Source organism: Monodon monoceros, unplaced genomic scaffold, assembly GCF_005190385.1.
Source record: "Monodon monoceros isolate NGI ecotype Baffin Bay Population unplaced genomic scaffold, NGI_Narwhal_1 Super_Scaffold_5, whole genome shotgun sequence".
NCBI lineage: Eukaryota > Metazoa > Chordata > Mammalia > Artiodactyla > Monodontidae > Monodon > Monodon monoceros.
In genome coordinates, this window is record NW_021703782.1 from 100,378,158 (window position 1) to 100,395,028 (window position 16,871).

General features: G+C 54.5%; 1 protein-coding gene across 3 annotated transcripts in view; it reads left to right on the forward strand.

Moving 5' to 3' along the window:
- The first annotated feature begins 529 nt into the window (after positions 1-529).
- Positions 530-16,871, forward strand: part of DAB2IP (DAB2 interacting protein) — a 165,807-nt gene continuing 149,465 nt past the window's right edge. Inside the window, exons 1-2 of one of the 3 annotated variants that reach the window (XM_029201677.1) lie at positions 1,715-1,931; positions 2,102-2,129. In XM_029201677.1, the coding sequence (XP_029057510.1) occupies positions 2,108-2,129 (22 nt within the window). In that variant the 5' untranslated portion in view covers positions 1,715-1,931; positions 2,102-2,107. Of the gene's footprint in view, positions 709-1,714; positions 1,932-2,101; positions 2,130-16,871 lie in introns of those variants that run through there. The other 2 variants (XM_029201672.1, XM_029201679.1) reach the window with 2 other exon arrangements.

Sequence of the window (16,871 nt, forward strand, 5' to 3'; positions counted from 1 at the left end):
TCGGCAAGTAGATCCTGAGTGAAGTGTGTGTGCCACATCCCACTTCTGGGGGGCTCTTCCCAGTACTGGAGACCGGTAGGGAGAGTGGGGCCTCCGGTGGGCATTTTGTGGGAAGTCTGAGGCCTGGGGTCAGGAGGAGGAAAACCCGCGGGTTTCAGAGTCCATCTAGAGAGCCCTGTCCTGGGCGTGCCCTTGGAACCCAGGAGCTGCCTTGAGAGAGGATGCCGGCTTCCCTCAGGAATTAGAGGCTTCCTCCCGCCCTCCCGCCTCCCGAGGCAGGAATGCGAGGGATCAGCTTTCAGCAGCGCTGCGGCTGCCGTTCCGGGGAGCTCCCAGTGCAGGCCTTTCCTGAACTGTCGAATTAACTGGTTCTGTCCGTCCAACTGGGAGAGCAGCTCTTGCTAAAAATAGCGTCCTGCCCAGCACGACCTACGCTCGCCGGGAGCCGGCCGCGACAGTCCCACCCCACCGGGAGTCCCCACCCCAGGCCTGGCCCACGTCCCACCCCCGAAACCGAGACCGAGGCCGCGGGCACAGCGTGGTCCCCACAAGTGCCGCGGAGGGTGGAAGGCCCGCGGGCCGAGGAGCGGCCGAGGCCGTCCGGCATGGGAGCCCGCGGCGCGGCCTCCCGCGCGCTCGCTTGGGCCTCCCTGCCGCTGCTGGGGCTTCCCGCCGGCGCGCTCTGCGAGGACACGCTTTACTGCCGAGGTAAGGCCGGGCCGCAGCCGGCGCGCCTCTCGCTTTTCCCAGGCACTTGCTGGCGCCTCTTTCTCCTTCCCCACCCTGGGTCCGTGGCGGGGGGGGCGTGGCCGAAGGAAGGTGAATGCAGGCGTCGGAACCCAAGCAGGGCTTGGGGAGAAGAGTCAGGCGCTCTCTGCAAGCTCATCTTTGGTTCGCAAAAAGTCGCAGTCTCGCCACCTCGTTTGAGAAGCCTTTGCCTCCCCTTGGCCTCAGTCTTCCTATCTGGATTATGGGACAGTAAAATCGTCCAGCTTTAATTTTGACTGTGACCCCAAGAGAAGTAGGGGAACCTGCTGAAACGGATCGCAAGCATTCTGGAGATGTTTGCCCGAACCCAGATGGGGTGGAGAATTTGTTGATGGAAGGGCTGGAGGTGCCCTCCCTGTGACGCCCCCCAGCCCCCCCCCCCCCAACCGCCGTCCTCTCCCGGAGCTCTGGACCTAGCATCAGCCCACGGCCCCCGCGGATGGAGATCAAGGCGGGACGCACAGCAAAGTTTAAGAGGTCACCGGACGCGCGAAGATCCTTGCGGGAGAGGAGAGTGTGGAGTGGAAGAGGGGTGAATCGCAGCCCACTCCTCAGTCTGGTATCTGCATAGTCCCTGGGCTAAAGCTGGGATTTTACCTTTGAAATCCCGGGAAAAGAGCACAGTCCGGCCACACAGAGGGGCTCAGCAAGCTAGCTGAGCCGGGGAAGGGGAGTGGGCGTGTGGCCCGGCCCAGATCCGGGGCAAAAGAGGGGACCAGGAGCCTGTGCCGCGAACCGAGGGGATTAGCGCTGCCCAGTCCGGCCGGCGCGGGTAGTAGTGGGGTCGACTGGCCAAACAGGTGCGCTCCCTCCCCTCCCCTCCCCGCCTCCTCTCTGTCCGGGCCCCGCGGGCGGAGCTGCGGGTGCCGGGGCCTGCGATTGGCGGGGCTGGGCTGGCAGAGTGGCCGGGGGAGCCCGGGAGCCCAAGCACCGCGGCGCAGGCGGAGGCGCGGAGCCGGCCAGAGCGCGCTACTGCGGGGTCCGCCGCCTGCCTGGCGGGGTCCAGCGCCTGCCTGGCCGGCTCCGCTCCGCTGCGCCTGGCTGGCGCTACTGAAACTTTCGTGCGCCCCGCGACCTCGCCGCCTCGTGACTCTGGCCCTGTGCTGCTCGGGCTCCGGTGCCTTTGGGATGGCAGAGCCCAGCGGCCAGGCTGGCGAGTAGAGGTAAGAGCTAGGCCCCCGCGAGTCCGTATGAGGGGGCCTCGGGGTCTTGCGGGGGTCCTAGAGGGATCCGGGGTTCGAGGGGATCTGGGGACCCTGATGGGTGGTATAGTGGTGCCTGACTGAGGAGTGGGCTGCGACTTTGCTTTACCTACCCCTCTTCTACCCTACAGCCCCCTATGCTGCGAGGATCTTTGCGTGGTGAGTTGACCCTTTAAACTTTCCTGGGCGCCTCTCTAGACAGCTGGGTCCTTGGGAGAGAACCGCGCGGTGTTACAAGGAAGGCAGCCCCAGCTGGGGCTCGCAGCCGGTGGGGGTTGGCTGGGGGCTTTCTGCAGCCTCCCAACCCTAACAATTCCAAGTTGTCTCCCAAAACCTCGGACCTTCCTCATCTACTCCTGGGGGTTGATGTTTGGGCAGCCACTCCTCTCTGGCCAGAGCCAGGCACCCCGGGGCACCCAAGTTTTGGGTGTTGTTTTGTTCAACCAGTAGCCACTCCTCAATTTTCAGGGGGGCGGGGTTATTGAAGTGAGATCTCTTTTCTGTTTCCTGGGCTGCCTGGAACCCTACCCTCCAGAAAACATCTTGAGCAAGCAGAGTGGGAACAGGGACCAAAGCCATCTAGGTTCCAGTCCCCAGCCTGGTAGGAACACCGTGGGCTTTTCTTGTTTCTGAACGGTCTATTCTTTTGAGCTGTCTGGCTTGAGTCATATGGAAACTGCGCCTCTCCTCTCCTGCCCTCTTTTGCTACTTAGGGGGGTAATTAATTTTGATTGAGGGTGGATAGGCAGGTAGCTTGTCACAGGTTTGTGGTATGAGGATCATCCTTTTTAATGATCATCTTTATTTCCCCTCAATGTCAAAGCCAAATGCCTTTCTGTTTTCTTGACCTAAGACGGTACACCTGAGAGTTAAAAACATACCAAACACAGGCTTTGGAGCCCGGAAAAACCCAGCCCTGCTGTTCATTAGCTGTGTGTCCTTGGGCAGGTTTCCTAACCTCTCTGAGCTCAAAGTTCCCACCCCAGGGGGATGTGGTGAGGCTTTTGTGAGGTTAGGCATGGAAAGCATCTGGCTCATAGGACAACAGCCTTGGGCTGCCAGTCTGCATCCTGGAGCTTGGGCCTTCTTGCTGCCTGAGGGACCCAGACCCTTTGTGACTCAGTTTCCTCTCCTCTCAAAAGTTGGTGTGGACCAGCCCCTCTTAACCAGCCTTTTTGAGAAAAGTAGACAGATGCATATACTCTCCAAGGCATATGATTTCACTGGGTTTGTAAGCCTCAGATTTAAGACAGCCCCATCCATCCCCCTCCTTGTCATGGATTATTCGGAAGATATAAGGCCTTCTGTCTACCACTGATCTCTTCCCATCCCATTTGGATGCCTGGTGGTTACGGTTGCAAATATCAGGGAAGTGCAAGTGCACTAATTAACCAGCATGATAGGGAGAGGGGCTGACCTGTAGAACCTGGCCAAAGTCACCTTCAAGATCATCTAGCTACCCCATCCCTATTCTTCCTTCCCCGAAGCTGCATCTCCACCTGGAGAGCATCTAATCTTTTTTGCTGGGATCCTTGAGTGGCAGCCCACTAGGCAGCTGGTTTCATGATTGGGCAACTCCAGTCTGTTAAAAAATTCTTCCTGTTTGGAGTAGAAATCTGTGTCCCTGTTACTTCTACCCACTGGTTCTAGTACAACCCTTCAGGCATCTCTTACTGGCTCAATTATTCACTGTGGTCCCCTGATGCCTGGCATTCTGTTCCTTCCCTGAGGCGTTCAACACACTGAACTGAGTCTGGCAATGATCACAGCACCATTTATTGAGTGTTTATTATATGCCAGGTCCTGTACTGAGAGCTTTTACACATACTATTTCTGTGCAGCCTTAAGACAGCCCCATGAGGTGGAATCTTTTCTTATCCTCATTTTACATATGAAGAAACAGGTTTAGAGAGGTTAAGAGACCTACCCAAGGTCATACAACACATAAGGAGCTAGGCTGCATCCCAAAACTAGCATCTGCCTTTATCGTTGCTTCTGTCCTGTGCTGGCATGCGTGTCCACTGTGCCCACACACTGTGTGTGTGTGTGTGTGTGTGTGTGTGTGTGTGTGTGTGTGTGTGTATGTCTCAGTCTGTGGTGTTTGCTGGCAGTGCTTTTCTCACAATTACCTGGGGCCCCTATTAAAATGCAGATCTTTCACCTCTACTCCAGACCTAGGAACCTGCCCTTTTTAAAACTCCCCAGACCATTCTCATGCACAGCACAGTTTGAGAACCACAGCCCCAAGGTATGTTTAGGGAAAGAATGTGGCATGTGGGTTCCAGGAGATCTGAATTCAAGTCTTGTTTATTTATTGGCTGCTTTGGGTCTTTGTTGCTGCGCACGGACTTTCTCTAGTTGCGGTGAGCGGGAGCTACGCTTCGTTGTGGTGCATGGGCTTCTCATTGCGGTGGCTTCTCTTGTTGCAGAGCGTGGGCCCTAGAGCGCGTGGGCTTCAGGAGTTGTAGTACACTGGCTCAGTAGCTGTGGCTCGCGGACTCTAGAACACAGGCTCAGTAGTTGTGGCACAGGGGCTTAGTTGCTCACGGCATGTGGGATCTTCCCGGATCAGGGCTCGAACCCGTGTCCCTTGAATTAGCAGGCGGATTCTTAACCACTGCGCCACCAGGGAAGCCCTTGGCTTCACTCTTTTGAGCTGGTTACTTTCCCTTCCTGGGACAAGATGTTATACCCCCAGTATACGGGGTGACTGCTGTCTGTGATGGGCTGTGGAAGGCTCCTGGGTGGATGTCACACATTATGGGGCAGGCCCTAGGAGGACAGAGTGCCCTGGTGAGGCCTCTCCTGCCACAGTGGATGTGCATGGCCCTACTCGTCATCCCTCCCCCCACCCCCATCTCCCCAGACATCTGGCCTCTGCTTTCTAGAAGCACTGGTGCACCTTGGATGAAGCTCTGGTGCTCAGATTTCTCAGCACGGGTGATGGGGACCCCGGACAGGTGGGCAGGACTCCCCTCCACACACACCCCTTCCTCCTCCATGGCCCCATGATGGCCTCTGATCTCCCAGACAGGAAGTGCTGTGCTCCAGCTTCTTGGGGAGGGGAGTGGGGTAGGTCTGCCAGGTGTGCATTGGTGTTGTTTTTTTTTTTTAAATATATTTATTTATTTATTTTTAGTTGCGTTGGGTTTTTGTTGCTGCGCGTGGCCTTTCTCTAGTTGTTGTGAGCAGGGGCTACTCTTCGTTGCGGTGCAGGGGCTACTCTTCGTTGCGGTGCACGGGCTTGTCTTGCTGTGGAGCACGGGCTCTAGGCATGCGGGCTTCAGTAGTTGTGGCTCGTGGGCTCAGTAGTTGTGGCTCGCGGGCTCTAGAGCACAGGCTCAGTAGCTGTGGCGCACGGGCTTGGTTGCTCCGTGGCATGTGGGATCTTCCTAGACTAGAGCTCGAACCCATGTCCCCTGCATTGACAGGCGGATTCTTAACCACTGTGCCACCAGGGAAGCCCTGCATTGGTGTTTTAAATCCAGTGGAAATGCATCCTTTCCCTGGAGGGCTGCTCTGCTGGTCCGTGGGCAGCTCTAGAGAAACAGCTGAGCTGCGGCTGGCTGGGTAGGGCTGGTGCCAGGAGGGGTGTGGGGTACGGGGATCGCCTGCACCAGCGTCGGCTGGGTCCCAGTCCCAACCTCCTAGCCCTGCTGTGCACAGAGCACTTGTTTCACCTTTATCCTGTTTGATCTCCTGAAAGCACCGAATTAGTAAACATCCATTCTACGGAAGAGGTCATTGGAGTCCAGGAAGCTACAGTGACACGTCCAAAGCTCTACCGTCTGGGTGCATGGGGGAGATGGTAAGGTCAGAACTTGAACCCAGGCCCCTTGACAATAAGCACAGGTCTTTTTCGCGCTGCCTCCCACACCTCATTGTTTTCTGCCCCACCTGGTCGTGGCTTTGGTGCCAGAGTCCTCACCCGGATGCTGGAAGACCTGGGTTCTGACTGGGCCACCACTGGGCTGTGTGATCCTGGGCAGGGCTGGTCATCCCTTAAAACTTTAGTTTCCTTGTCTAGAAAGGGTGGGGGGGTGTTTGGTTAGATCTCTGAGATTCCTTCCAACCTTGACATACACAGGTTACCTTTTTTGTTTTTTTGCATTTCCGGGGGCAGGGCGTGGGGTTCCATGATGGACACGGGGCATGGGTGAGTTGTTGGGTGGGGTTGGAGAGCAGAGTGCTGCCCTGGGGCTGGTTATGAAACCAGTTGGAAGGGCTTTTGTGGGCTCAGTGTCCGGGGCCCTTGGGGAGCTGGGGTGCGGTGGGGGGCAGCAGGAGGGTGCCCGGGGCAGAGTGAGGTGGATTACTCTGAACACTGCAGGAGGGTGATGGTGGGAATGACTGGGAGTGTGGATGGGAGCTGAGGGGGAGCTGGGGCCCCAGTAGAGCCCCTCTCTCAGCCCAGGACAACCCTGGCCGAGAGACCAAGAGAATGTCATAGTCTCTCATCTACCTCCTGAGCCACTGCGTGTCTCTCCATGGGGCGTCCCCAGCCTTCCTTGAGTCCAACCCCTCCCAACTGGAGTCTGTGTCAGGACTGAGGGCTTCCAGTGGCCTGTTCTCCGTGCCCAGGGCGGGCTCCCAGCAGCCTGGCTTCCTAAAGCAGGCCCTTGTCAACCGCGGCCTCTGCCAGCCACCTGCCCTCTGCTCCCCGTCCATCATGCCTCCTTTTCCCTCCCTGGGGGTGGCTCCCTGTCACCCTCCCACGGGATCAAACCCGTGATTTCTGGCCTGGCCATCAGGGCCCCAGGCCTCCTCCCACTTCCCTCCCTGCCTCTTCTCTCTCTGTTCTTCAAGCTCCAACTGTGACTCCTGTATGTTCTCTCTCAACCACTGCTTCATTGCCCAAATTCTAACTGCCCCTCCGGGACTGGCACAAATGTCACTGCTGCTAGTCTCATGGCTCAGGGGGAGACATCCCCCTGTGCGGTTCTGGTTTGTAGCTCTTGTCAGCTCCCTTGCTTCACACTTTGTCATCAGCTTGTCCATCTCCAGAGATGGATTCTGAACTTCTTGAGGGCAAGGCCTGGCTTCATCTCTCATCTCGGTGCCCACGGAGTGGGTGGGGCCTGGCGAGGGCCTTCCTTGGTCTAGTAAACGCTCATAAAGCCTTGTAGAGTTGGACTGGCTTGTAATCGGGCTTGGTTTTTATGCTCCTGGCTCAGAGCTTTTTCCCTGCACCCCGCTTCCCCACGCAAACAGGTGGGGGTCCTGTCTGTCTGGGCTGTGGGTTAAGCTAGCTCCAGCCAAGGGATGCATGGAGGGATGGCTTTGGTTTTTGGAAAGACTTTCTGCCTCCTTTGGCTCATTCTTGCTATTTAAGAAAGTCTGTTCTGGCTTTGTGGCATCAAAGACAGAGAGGCCTGGAACCAGGTCTGAAAAGGGTACCTTGTCAGCTCCCCTGCCTGCAGGCTGTACTTCAGGTCTCAGAGCAGCATAGCCAAGATTCATCTGATTCTCTAGAATTCAGAAGAGAGTTTGTAAAGTATTTACAAAGGGTCTGCAAGGTCTTGCGGATTGTGTTGGGGGCCCAGAGACATGGCCCCAGAGGCACCCAGGGATTCCCTTGACTTTTCTAGGGATGCGCAGTTCTTTGCAGTCAGGATCTCCAGGGAAACTGCCTGTCCCTGCTTTCAGCGAGGGCTTTTGAACCAGGAAGAGGCCCTCCGTCGTGGCGGCTCCCCATTCGGAATGAGGCTCTTGTGTTGGGGTCACTTCCCCGCGAGCATCACTTGCTGAGAGTGACCTCAGGCGGTAGCAGGTGGCCGAGGGGGGACCAAGGAGAGCAGGCTTTAGTCAACACCCACACAGCTGGGCCAGGTGACCAGGGAGGAGCTCTCTATCCCCAAGGAGGGAGCTCCCATCTCCTTGTAGGTCACGGTAGCTATTGAAGACCCATCTTGGGGTAAGGTTCAAGGAATGCTGGAGGGAGAGAAGTGAGATCGATGATAGTCTGGGTTTAGGTTCAGATGCTGCCCAAGTCCCTTGCCCGATTAGAGGCTGGCAGGGGCCCTTGAAGTCCTGTCACCTCCCATGCTGCCCTTGTTACTGAATGTCCTGCTCACTTTTGTTTTCTCAGTGTACCTGTCTCCACCCCCGCCTCTGCCCCTGGACTGAGCATCTTAGCACAGGTGCCTCAGGGTTGACTCCTCTGGGCCACCCTAGGTCGCACCTCCTCAGAGGGGGAGGGGAGGGAGCATGGAGGTAAATGAATAAGTAAATGAGTGAATGGTCCCTCTCAGCATCTTTGGTGACCCTGTCTGACTGTCACTGGCTGGAGAATATGTGACAACTGAGTCCCCCAGGAAATGGCTGTCTGACGGCGCAGTGAGGACCCAGCCAGACATAATGGAAGCTGGCTCTGGATGGAGCCGCGATCTCGGAGCCTTTCCCATCCATCAAAGCTGGCGCTGCTTCCGCGAGGAGAGAATTCCCAAAAGGCTCCGCTGGCCCCCTGATAGGGATCTGCAGGGTGTGTGAGGGATTTGCTTTTCGGCCAGGATGTGGGGAGTTAAAAATAGGCATCCTAATCCCTCGGGTCTGTGTCAGACTTGAGGCTGCTCAGGGCCCTTTGGCTCCATTATCTCACTCGAGTGGCTTGGCAGCCGCTGACGTGGGTGGAGGTCGGGCTGCCCATTTTATAAAGGAGCATGTGGAGGCATGCACCCAATTTCTGCTTGAGGCTGTGCTCTGTATTTGGTGGCAGAACCTAGGTCTGTTCCCTGGCCCCCTGCGAGGAACCCAGTTAAAGTCTAAAGTCCACAGGCTACAGGAGGGAAGGGGGTTGATTGAAACAATAGGGGTAGATTACTAAGCGAAGAAACAGCAAGGAAGACGCAGGCTGGATCAAGGCCCCAGGGGTTGGGGGGCAGTGTGAGCCTGTAAGTGCTGGAGTGGGAGTGTGTGGGGAGGTGGGGGTAGTGATGAGAGTGAAGCACAAAAGTACCGTTGAGACCCCAAGTCGGACCCCTTGAATGTCATAATAAGGCACGTGAACATGTTACTGTAGGCAACGGGGAGCCATTGAGGATTCCAGAGCACAGCAGTTAATGCTTTATCAAAAGTGCCGTGTGGGGCTTCCCTGGTGGCGCAGTGGTTGAGAATCTGCCTGCCAATGCAGGGGACACGGGTTCGAGCCCTGGTCTGGGAAGATCCCACATGACGCGGAGCAACTGGGCCCCTGAGCCACAATTACTGAGCCTGCGCGTCTGGAGCCTGTGCTCCGCAACAAGAGAGGCCGCGATAGTGAGAAGCCCGCGCACCGCGATGAAGAGTGGCCCCCGCTTGCCACAACTAGAGAAAGCCCTCGCACGGAAACGAAGACCCAACACAGCCATAAATAAATAAATAAAGCAAACTGTCAACAAGTAAAAATAAATAAACACTATTATATATAAAAAAAAAAAGAAAAGTGCCGTGTGATGGCGTGCTCCCCCGGGTTTGCTGTGGGTGTCTTTTTATGGTGTTTGGTAGAGCAGATTTTTTTTGCCGGGGCGGGGTGGGGGGGGCGGGGAGGCGGCGGGGTTTTTTTTTTTTTTTTTTGTCTGTGCCACGCGGCATCTGGGATCTTAGTTCCCCAGACCGGGGATGGAATCCGTACCCCCTGCAATGGAAGCGTGGAGTCTTAACCACTGGACCACCAAGGAAGTCCCGGTAGAGCAGATTTTTATTTAAATCCTCAGAAGACACCCTGTCCCTCTCCACATCTCCTTCTGGAACCTGTACTGTAGAGGAGGGAGACTCTCATTTTCTGCTGCCTCTGGGTTCTGGAGCAAAGTCTATATCTGGGTTTCTCTGCTTCTTCCTGTTTCCAGTCTAGGTTCTCCTGGTTGTCTGTCTATCTGTCCTTGCCGTGGTTGGAGGAATTAAAGGAGAGGGAGGAGGCGGTGGCTGAAGTTGAGGGAAGGCTCTTCTCTCCTGGCCTGATTCATTGAAACTTTTACAGGCTGCGCTAGTGCCTCCTTGCCCCTGGCAAGCTCCCAGACCACCAGGCTCTCCTTCCACACATTTTAGTGCCCTTTGTCCTCTAACCCATACCTTTATTAGCTCTTTGCTCTTTCCCCAGATAGGGGGAGACCCTGGTGGGCAGGATGGGAGGTAAACCAGATCTCTCAGACCGTTGAAAATCTGTCGTCCGCCCATTTTAGAGTTGGGCAGACAGAGGCCTGGGTTTGCTGGGACTCAGACCCGATCTCCAGCCCTGTCTTGGGCTTTGGCTGCAACACTGTTGTGCTTTTCAGAGCCACTCTGCTTCTGAGCTCCAAGCGCAGGGATTCCCAGCTCTGTGTGAATCCTGGTTCTGCAGCCTTGGCCCCTCCTGGGGCTGGGAGCCAGCAGCGCCAAGCCTGTGGGTTCCCGGCGAGGGCTCTTGGCATTGGCTTAGTCACAGGGATGAGATCACTACTCACCTCGGGATGGGGGAGGATGCCAAGGTTTGGGAACTTTCACTCTGAGCCACTTGTCGATTTTGTGTGTGTGTGTGTGTGTGTGTGTGTGTGTGTGTGTGTATAAGAAAAACAAACCTGTGGGTTGGGACTTTGTACTTGGCCTGTGAACTGTGGACCTGGAAGCTGCTGGGCCATGACAAGCTCCTGGACTGTGCCATCTCACAGATTCCAGGAGAGTGGCTCTGTGTCGAGACAGCTTGAACCTGGTTTTAGTGTTTGTTCTGTCTCATCCTGGCTCTGTGCAAGAGGCAGGACCTCCCTGGGCTGTAAAAATCATTCCTGGCAGCTCACACTTTCTGAGTACTTCCCATGAGCCAGGATCTGGGCTCAAGACTTTCCAAGGATCAGCCCCTTTGATTCTCACAACAGACCCGTGAGGTCCTGTTATCATGTCCATTTTGCAGGGGAGGAAGCTGAGGCCCAGAGAGGAGGTCACCCAGCTTGGACAGGGCAGAGGTAGAGTTTCAATGAAAATCTTCCCCACTCCACAGCTCGAGGTGTCAGTCACCGTGCTTCTCTGCCCTCCAGCTGCTGGGCTAATTCCTGTGGGATTGTGAAAGCATAAATACCAAGAAATTAGGTGTGATTAAGCAAGTAAGGAGCAGGAAAGGGGTGAATGAGGAATCCTAGATTGACATCATCCCCCATATTCCCCGTCCAGCACTGGCCACGAGCAGTCAGAGATGGGGAACAGAGGAGAGCAGGTACGGCTGTATCCAAGCTCCAGGAGGAAAGGGCACATCAAGCCATTCCTGGCCTGTCTCTTTCCAACCCCTGTAACTGTTGGCTTTTTTGATGTTAATTCCTTTCCTATCCTCCCCTGCCCTCCCCCCCTCCCCTACCGGAAGGTGCCTTTAAGGCAGGATGGCTGCTGGGGTCATTTCCCTTTGAGTGGAGTGACCAATACTGTGTTGATTCAGATCTGGAACAGGGGTCTGTTGTTGGCTGCTGAATCCTGGGCTTGGGGTGGGAGGTGGGGAAAGAGGCAAGCAGCTTGTTCCCACCCCAGAGGGGCCTGGTATTTTGGAGAGGCTAAGGGTAGGGGCTAGTCTGGGGTCCATTAAACAGACCTGGATTGGAGTCCTAGCTGCTCCACCTACCAGCTCTGTGGCCTTGGACAAAGTTACCTCACTTCTCTGATCCTCAGTATTCTCATCTGTCAATTTGGAATAATAATAATCCTTATCTCCTAGGGTTGTTGTTAGGCTAAAACTAGACATGGAGCCAGAGAACACAGTACAACGTCTGTGCCTTGTAAACACGTAACAAATGCTAGTGATTTTGTTCTTACTTATCACTATTTGCGTTATTGTTACTGAGGGCCTTCTCAGTCAACTTTACATTGGTCTTGGGATACTCTGGCCAATGCCCTTTCCAAACTTACTGCCTCTGGGAAGGCAGTTTTGGGTATGGAAAAGTCTGATATAAAGAGACTATATGAATTACTTATTTATTCTTTCTTGTAAAGATACAGGGTGACTCAAATCCACCAAACAAAAAGGTTTTTGAATGTGGGTTTTTCAGTGAGCTATAGGGATGAATAGAGAAAAGGTATGATAGAGGAAGAGATTTCTTTAAGATGCTGGAAGTTTATCTCTTGCACAGCATTCATATTATACTAGAGCTTGTTTTTGCCGGTTAAATTGCTGAGGTGAGTGTATGTTGAAGCAGCCCTGCTGGGTGAAGGGGGTGGGTGGAGAGATTCAAACCAATGTGAGGTTCGGCTCCCCCCTGCCTCCTGAGAACCTCCGGGGTCCACTCCTAGGGAGAAAGCATGCCCAGTCTTGGAGAGGCCACAGGTTGGTGTGGGGAGGGTGACATATCAGGGGGGCTTCCTGGAGGAAGTGGTGCTGGAGGCGGCTGCCCTGGTTTCCGCAGACAGGATTGCAAAATCACTTCTCCCAAGCTTGCCTGGGTCTCTGTGGCAGCCCTGCAGCCCGGTCAGCTGGGAGGCCCCAAGCCTGGCAGTCAGGACACTTGGGGAGGGGGGGTGGCGATGTCCAATCCTGGCTCAGTTTCCCCCTTTAGACCTGTACATCCCTAGAGCCCCTTTATCTTGGGCACGCCATTAAAAAGGCAGAGGAAGGGTATGGATGAAGATTTGGGTTTGAAATCAGAGCTCAGTTTGTCACTTCCATCGTGTGCCCTCAGGCAAGTCATTTCACTGCCTGTGCCTCAGTTTTCCCATGTGTCATACGAGGATAATAGTGACCCTCACGTCACCGAGTTGTTTTGAGGCGTGGGTGAGGTAATGCAGGTAAAGTGCTTATCACAGAGCTGGCTCAGGGTAAGTGCCTGTCATTAAAAACTGCCGCCTGCCTGCTGTTGTTTTTAGCTTGGGACACACCTCTTTGCCCTTGCCTCCCCTCCACCAGAGATCCTGTTGTTGACATCCTCCTCACTAACTAGTGCAGGGATTTTAAGTATTTATATCCTTGCTGGAATTTCTCTTTGCATTGTCTAGTTAATTACCTAATTGAATGGAGGCAAACAATTTCACTTCCTTTCCTTTGCAAGCGCAGGAAATGGCCGGTGCCTTCTTTTCTGTGATTGAGATGATTATTGAAATATGTGATGATGAAGATGACAAGGCCTTCCCGCCTTGAGACGTCTGCTCCCTCTTAGACTAGCTTAATGGGCCCCATAAATCAAGCTGCAGCCACGTGCTTGGGAAACATACATCTTGTTGAGGATGTTGATGGTTTGGCCGCTGTTTCTTTAGGTGCCAGCATGCTGTTTTGGCACCTTCTTGCCCGTTCCCGGAAGGATGGTTGATAAGACTTCTTTTTAAATATTCAGAACTAACGACCTGTGTACGTATTTGGGGAGGACTGGCCGATGGAGTATAAATCAAAACCAAGGCGTAGGGAGAAGGTGTCACATGGCAAGGAATCACTGACTCTAAACACCTTGCTGGTGTTGGTGGCGTTGGGTTCTGCCCTGCCCCTCGTGGCTCTGGGGCGGGGAAGTGCAGTGGTTAAGGGCATGGGTTCTTTTTCTTCTTTTGCCTTGCAGCATCTTAGTTCCCTCACCAGGGATTGAACCTGGGCCCCAGCAGGGAAAGCGCCGAGTCTTAACCACTGGACCGCCAGGGAATTCCCAAGGGCATGGGTTCTGAACTTGATGTCCTGGGGGCTTCCAGTCCTTGCCCTGCCGCTCAGAAGCTGCATAAATTGGCAGTCATTTAACGTGTCCTTGGCTCTGAGGTGAGGGGGTATAATAGATCCTGCTTCATAGGAATTGTAAGAATTGTTCTCCACATATGCCAGCACATGGTAAGTACTCATACAAGTAAGCCATTGTTTTTATTTAAGGATCTTAAAAAATCCCTTACTGTGTTCTTTACCCCAAGACCCTCCCCATTTGTTTTACCTCATTCTGTCCAGATAACAACCAGAACCAGCATATGCCCAGGCTTCTCCCACCTCTGGGCTCCTGCTGGCCAGTCCCCTCTATTTGGAATGTCCCTGTCTTTGCCCTTCCTTGTTCCCTCAGAACTTATCTCAAGCACTGTGCCCTCTGTGAAATGTTCCTAGAGCTCCCACCCCACCAGCCAGTCCCCCTTAAATGCCTTATTACATCCTTGTTATGCCTTTTGTCTGCAACTATTGTTGGCCCAGGTATGTCCCATGGAATGGCAGTCTGGAGGATACTTTGTAAAAAAGGAGTTTTGGGAAAGGCTACATACTTGATGCCCATTTGTACAGTACCAACCCACAGTGGCAATTTTAAAGGCTCTGAGAAGTTCTGCAATTCAGAAATCTGTCGAACTTTGTTTGCCCCAGAACTCTCCAAACCTCTGACCTTAGGACACTTTCTTCCTGGAATAACTATTGACAAAGCTTTGTGACCTTCTTGGGGGATGTGGTGTTGTAGACATCTATATAGTAGTTTGATGGTATCTCCCCATTTGACAGTCAAGGAAACCAAGTAACTGGCCCCAGGTAAACCTGTGTGTGTCTCCATCAACTCCTGGATCACGTGGCAGGTCCTTTATGTGGGTGTTCAGGGCTAGGTGGCAAGGAAGGGCTGGCTGTGACCTGCTCTCAAAGAGCATTTGGCCTTGTTGAGGGAATGAGATGGACACATGAAACAGAGAGAGGTTAACTGCCAAATCATGCATCCCTGAGCCTGTGTGTAACAGGAGCCCTGGCGCAGTCCGCATCCCTGCCCAAGGAAGGACACGAGAGTCAAATGTCCTCTGTGAACCCAGCACTGTCCCCAGCGCCTGGGACCCCGGAATTCTGCCCCACCTGCCTCCCCCAGAGATCCCCATGGGTTCCGTGACTCCACAGTGCTCTGGTCCCGCGGGGGCACAGCTGAGGGAGGGGAGAAGAGGCAGCAGAGAAGAGAAGAGCCTTCTGTTTATCAATGCACAGTCTTCCCTTCCTTTCTGGGGAAAAAATGTTCTCTTTCTGATTCCTCTTTTATTATGGGAAATTCTCAGGGGAGCAGTTACCTGACAGTGGGAATTATCGACTGTCTTTATTCTAGTGCCTGTCTGCCTAAATTCCTTCTTGGAATAATTGCTTTTGGTGATTCAGAGCTGCTGAACATTGTTTTAGGAGAGGGTGCCGGTGCAGAGGCAGGGGGATGCCCACAAATGTGTTTTCAAGGGTGTGTGGGCGGCCAGCGGCGCTGCTGGTGATGGTGAGGGTGGTGTGGTAGACGATACAGTTCTTGCCTTTGAATTGGTCCCCTCTCATACTGACAGTGCACGGGTGGCACGGGAGCTCACTTGACTGTGGAACTGGGGCAGGTTTACTGTAGGAAAAAGAAGAGCTGAAAGGCAAGTGTCACATCTGATGGGTTTGGTCAGCCCACACCTTGGGCGTTTAGTCCTGGCCATTGGCCCCAGCCTGACCCTGACCCTGGCTGTTGTCATGTGGCCTCCCGGAGGGCCAGGGAGAAAGTGGCGACTCCTAGGAGAGCCTTGAAGGAGAGCAGCTGCTGTGAATCGGCCTGCCCGTCCCTCTGGGCAGCCTGAAGTGCTGGCCCTGGACCCTGCTGCCTGGGGCACTGCTGTCCCCTGGGAGGGGAGGGCAGGTCAGGGTGCCGGCTTAGTGGGATGCCGAGAAGGGCATGAAGGGAGGATCTCAGCGCAGGACTGGGAGGTTTACCTGCTCAGTGGATAAGAAGGCAAGTGTGGGCATTTCCTCCCAGAAACGGCCCCCAGCAAATGCCCAGAAAAGGCCCAATTTCAAATGAGTGAGTGTTCTAGATGTGGAAGGGAAAGCCTGGACTACAAGGTTCCTCAGGTTTCTCACCTGGAGCTTATATGGGCGGGGGGCGGGGGCAGCATGGTACAGGGGCTTCAGTGGAATCTCTCCACCCCCCCCACCCCTCCCTCACCCAGGGAGAAGGAGGGTCCAGCCCCAGAGGTGGCCTGTCCTTTGTCTTAACCACTGCCCTCCCCCGCTCCCTCCGTGAGACCTGGACACTGCACCTCCCTGCCTGGGGGGTCACATGGCATTTTCCTCCCCATTTTACAGATGAGGAAGTCGAGGCCCAGGGTGATCTGTCCAAGTTCCCACCGGACTCCCAGTCTCCTGACTCCAGGTCCAGGACCCCTGGGGGCTGTAGTGGGGGGGTTGGGAGGCTTAGCATCAGCCCATCGGAGGAGGGGCTGAGCCCTTTGAGGGGAGAGTGGTTTCTCTTGTTCCATCACCATCTTAGTTGGAGTTGGTTCTGTGACTGGTTCCTTGAGTCTGTGTAACCATCTGTTAGACTGGGAAACTCCTGAAGGACAGGGACCCTTTGTCACCCTGGAATCACGCCTCAGTGCCCAGCTCGGTGTGTGTGTGTGGGTGGTCAGCTAGGGGTCTTTCAGGCATAAGAGGCAAAGATCCCATCAAACTGGCCAAATTTAGAGGGATGTTACGGGCTCACATATCTACAGAACCCAAGGAAGTGCAATGGACCGTAACTGAATGAGTTAGGCCGTGATATCTGTTTCTCTCCTCTCACTCCACCCAGTTCTAAGCTCTGTTTCTCCACTGCAGTGGGAGTGGAGGAAGTGGGTCCCCAGGGAAGATTGGGGCACTGGCCCCAGAAGAAGAGGGAGCAAACACAGGCAAAAACAACAGAAAGCCCAGAAACACGATGCACATGTCATGAATGGCTGGTAAATTCAATGGATTTTTGTAGACACTTTTTTTTTTTTCCTCCAAAGAAGGAATTTACATTGGAGGCACATCATATCCTAGAACAAAACCAAGCAGACCCTGGGCCCTGAGAAGGATCTGAAGCCACAGCTTGGCTCAGCAGGAAAGAGCGGCATAATTGATTAGTGAAAGGGGTCTGCGCCTTGCTGGGAGAGGCAGGGTCTGCATGTGCTCTGAGGGCCTGGGTGCCATCCCTTGTTGGGTTTGGGTTTTGGTGTTATAGGTGCTTTTTTTTTTTTTTTTTTTTTTTTGCGGTACGCGGGCCTCTCACTGTTGTGGCC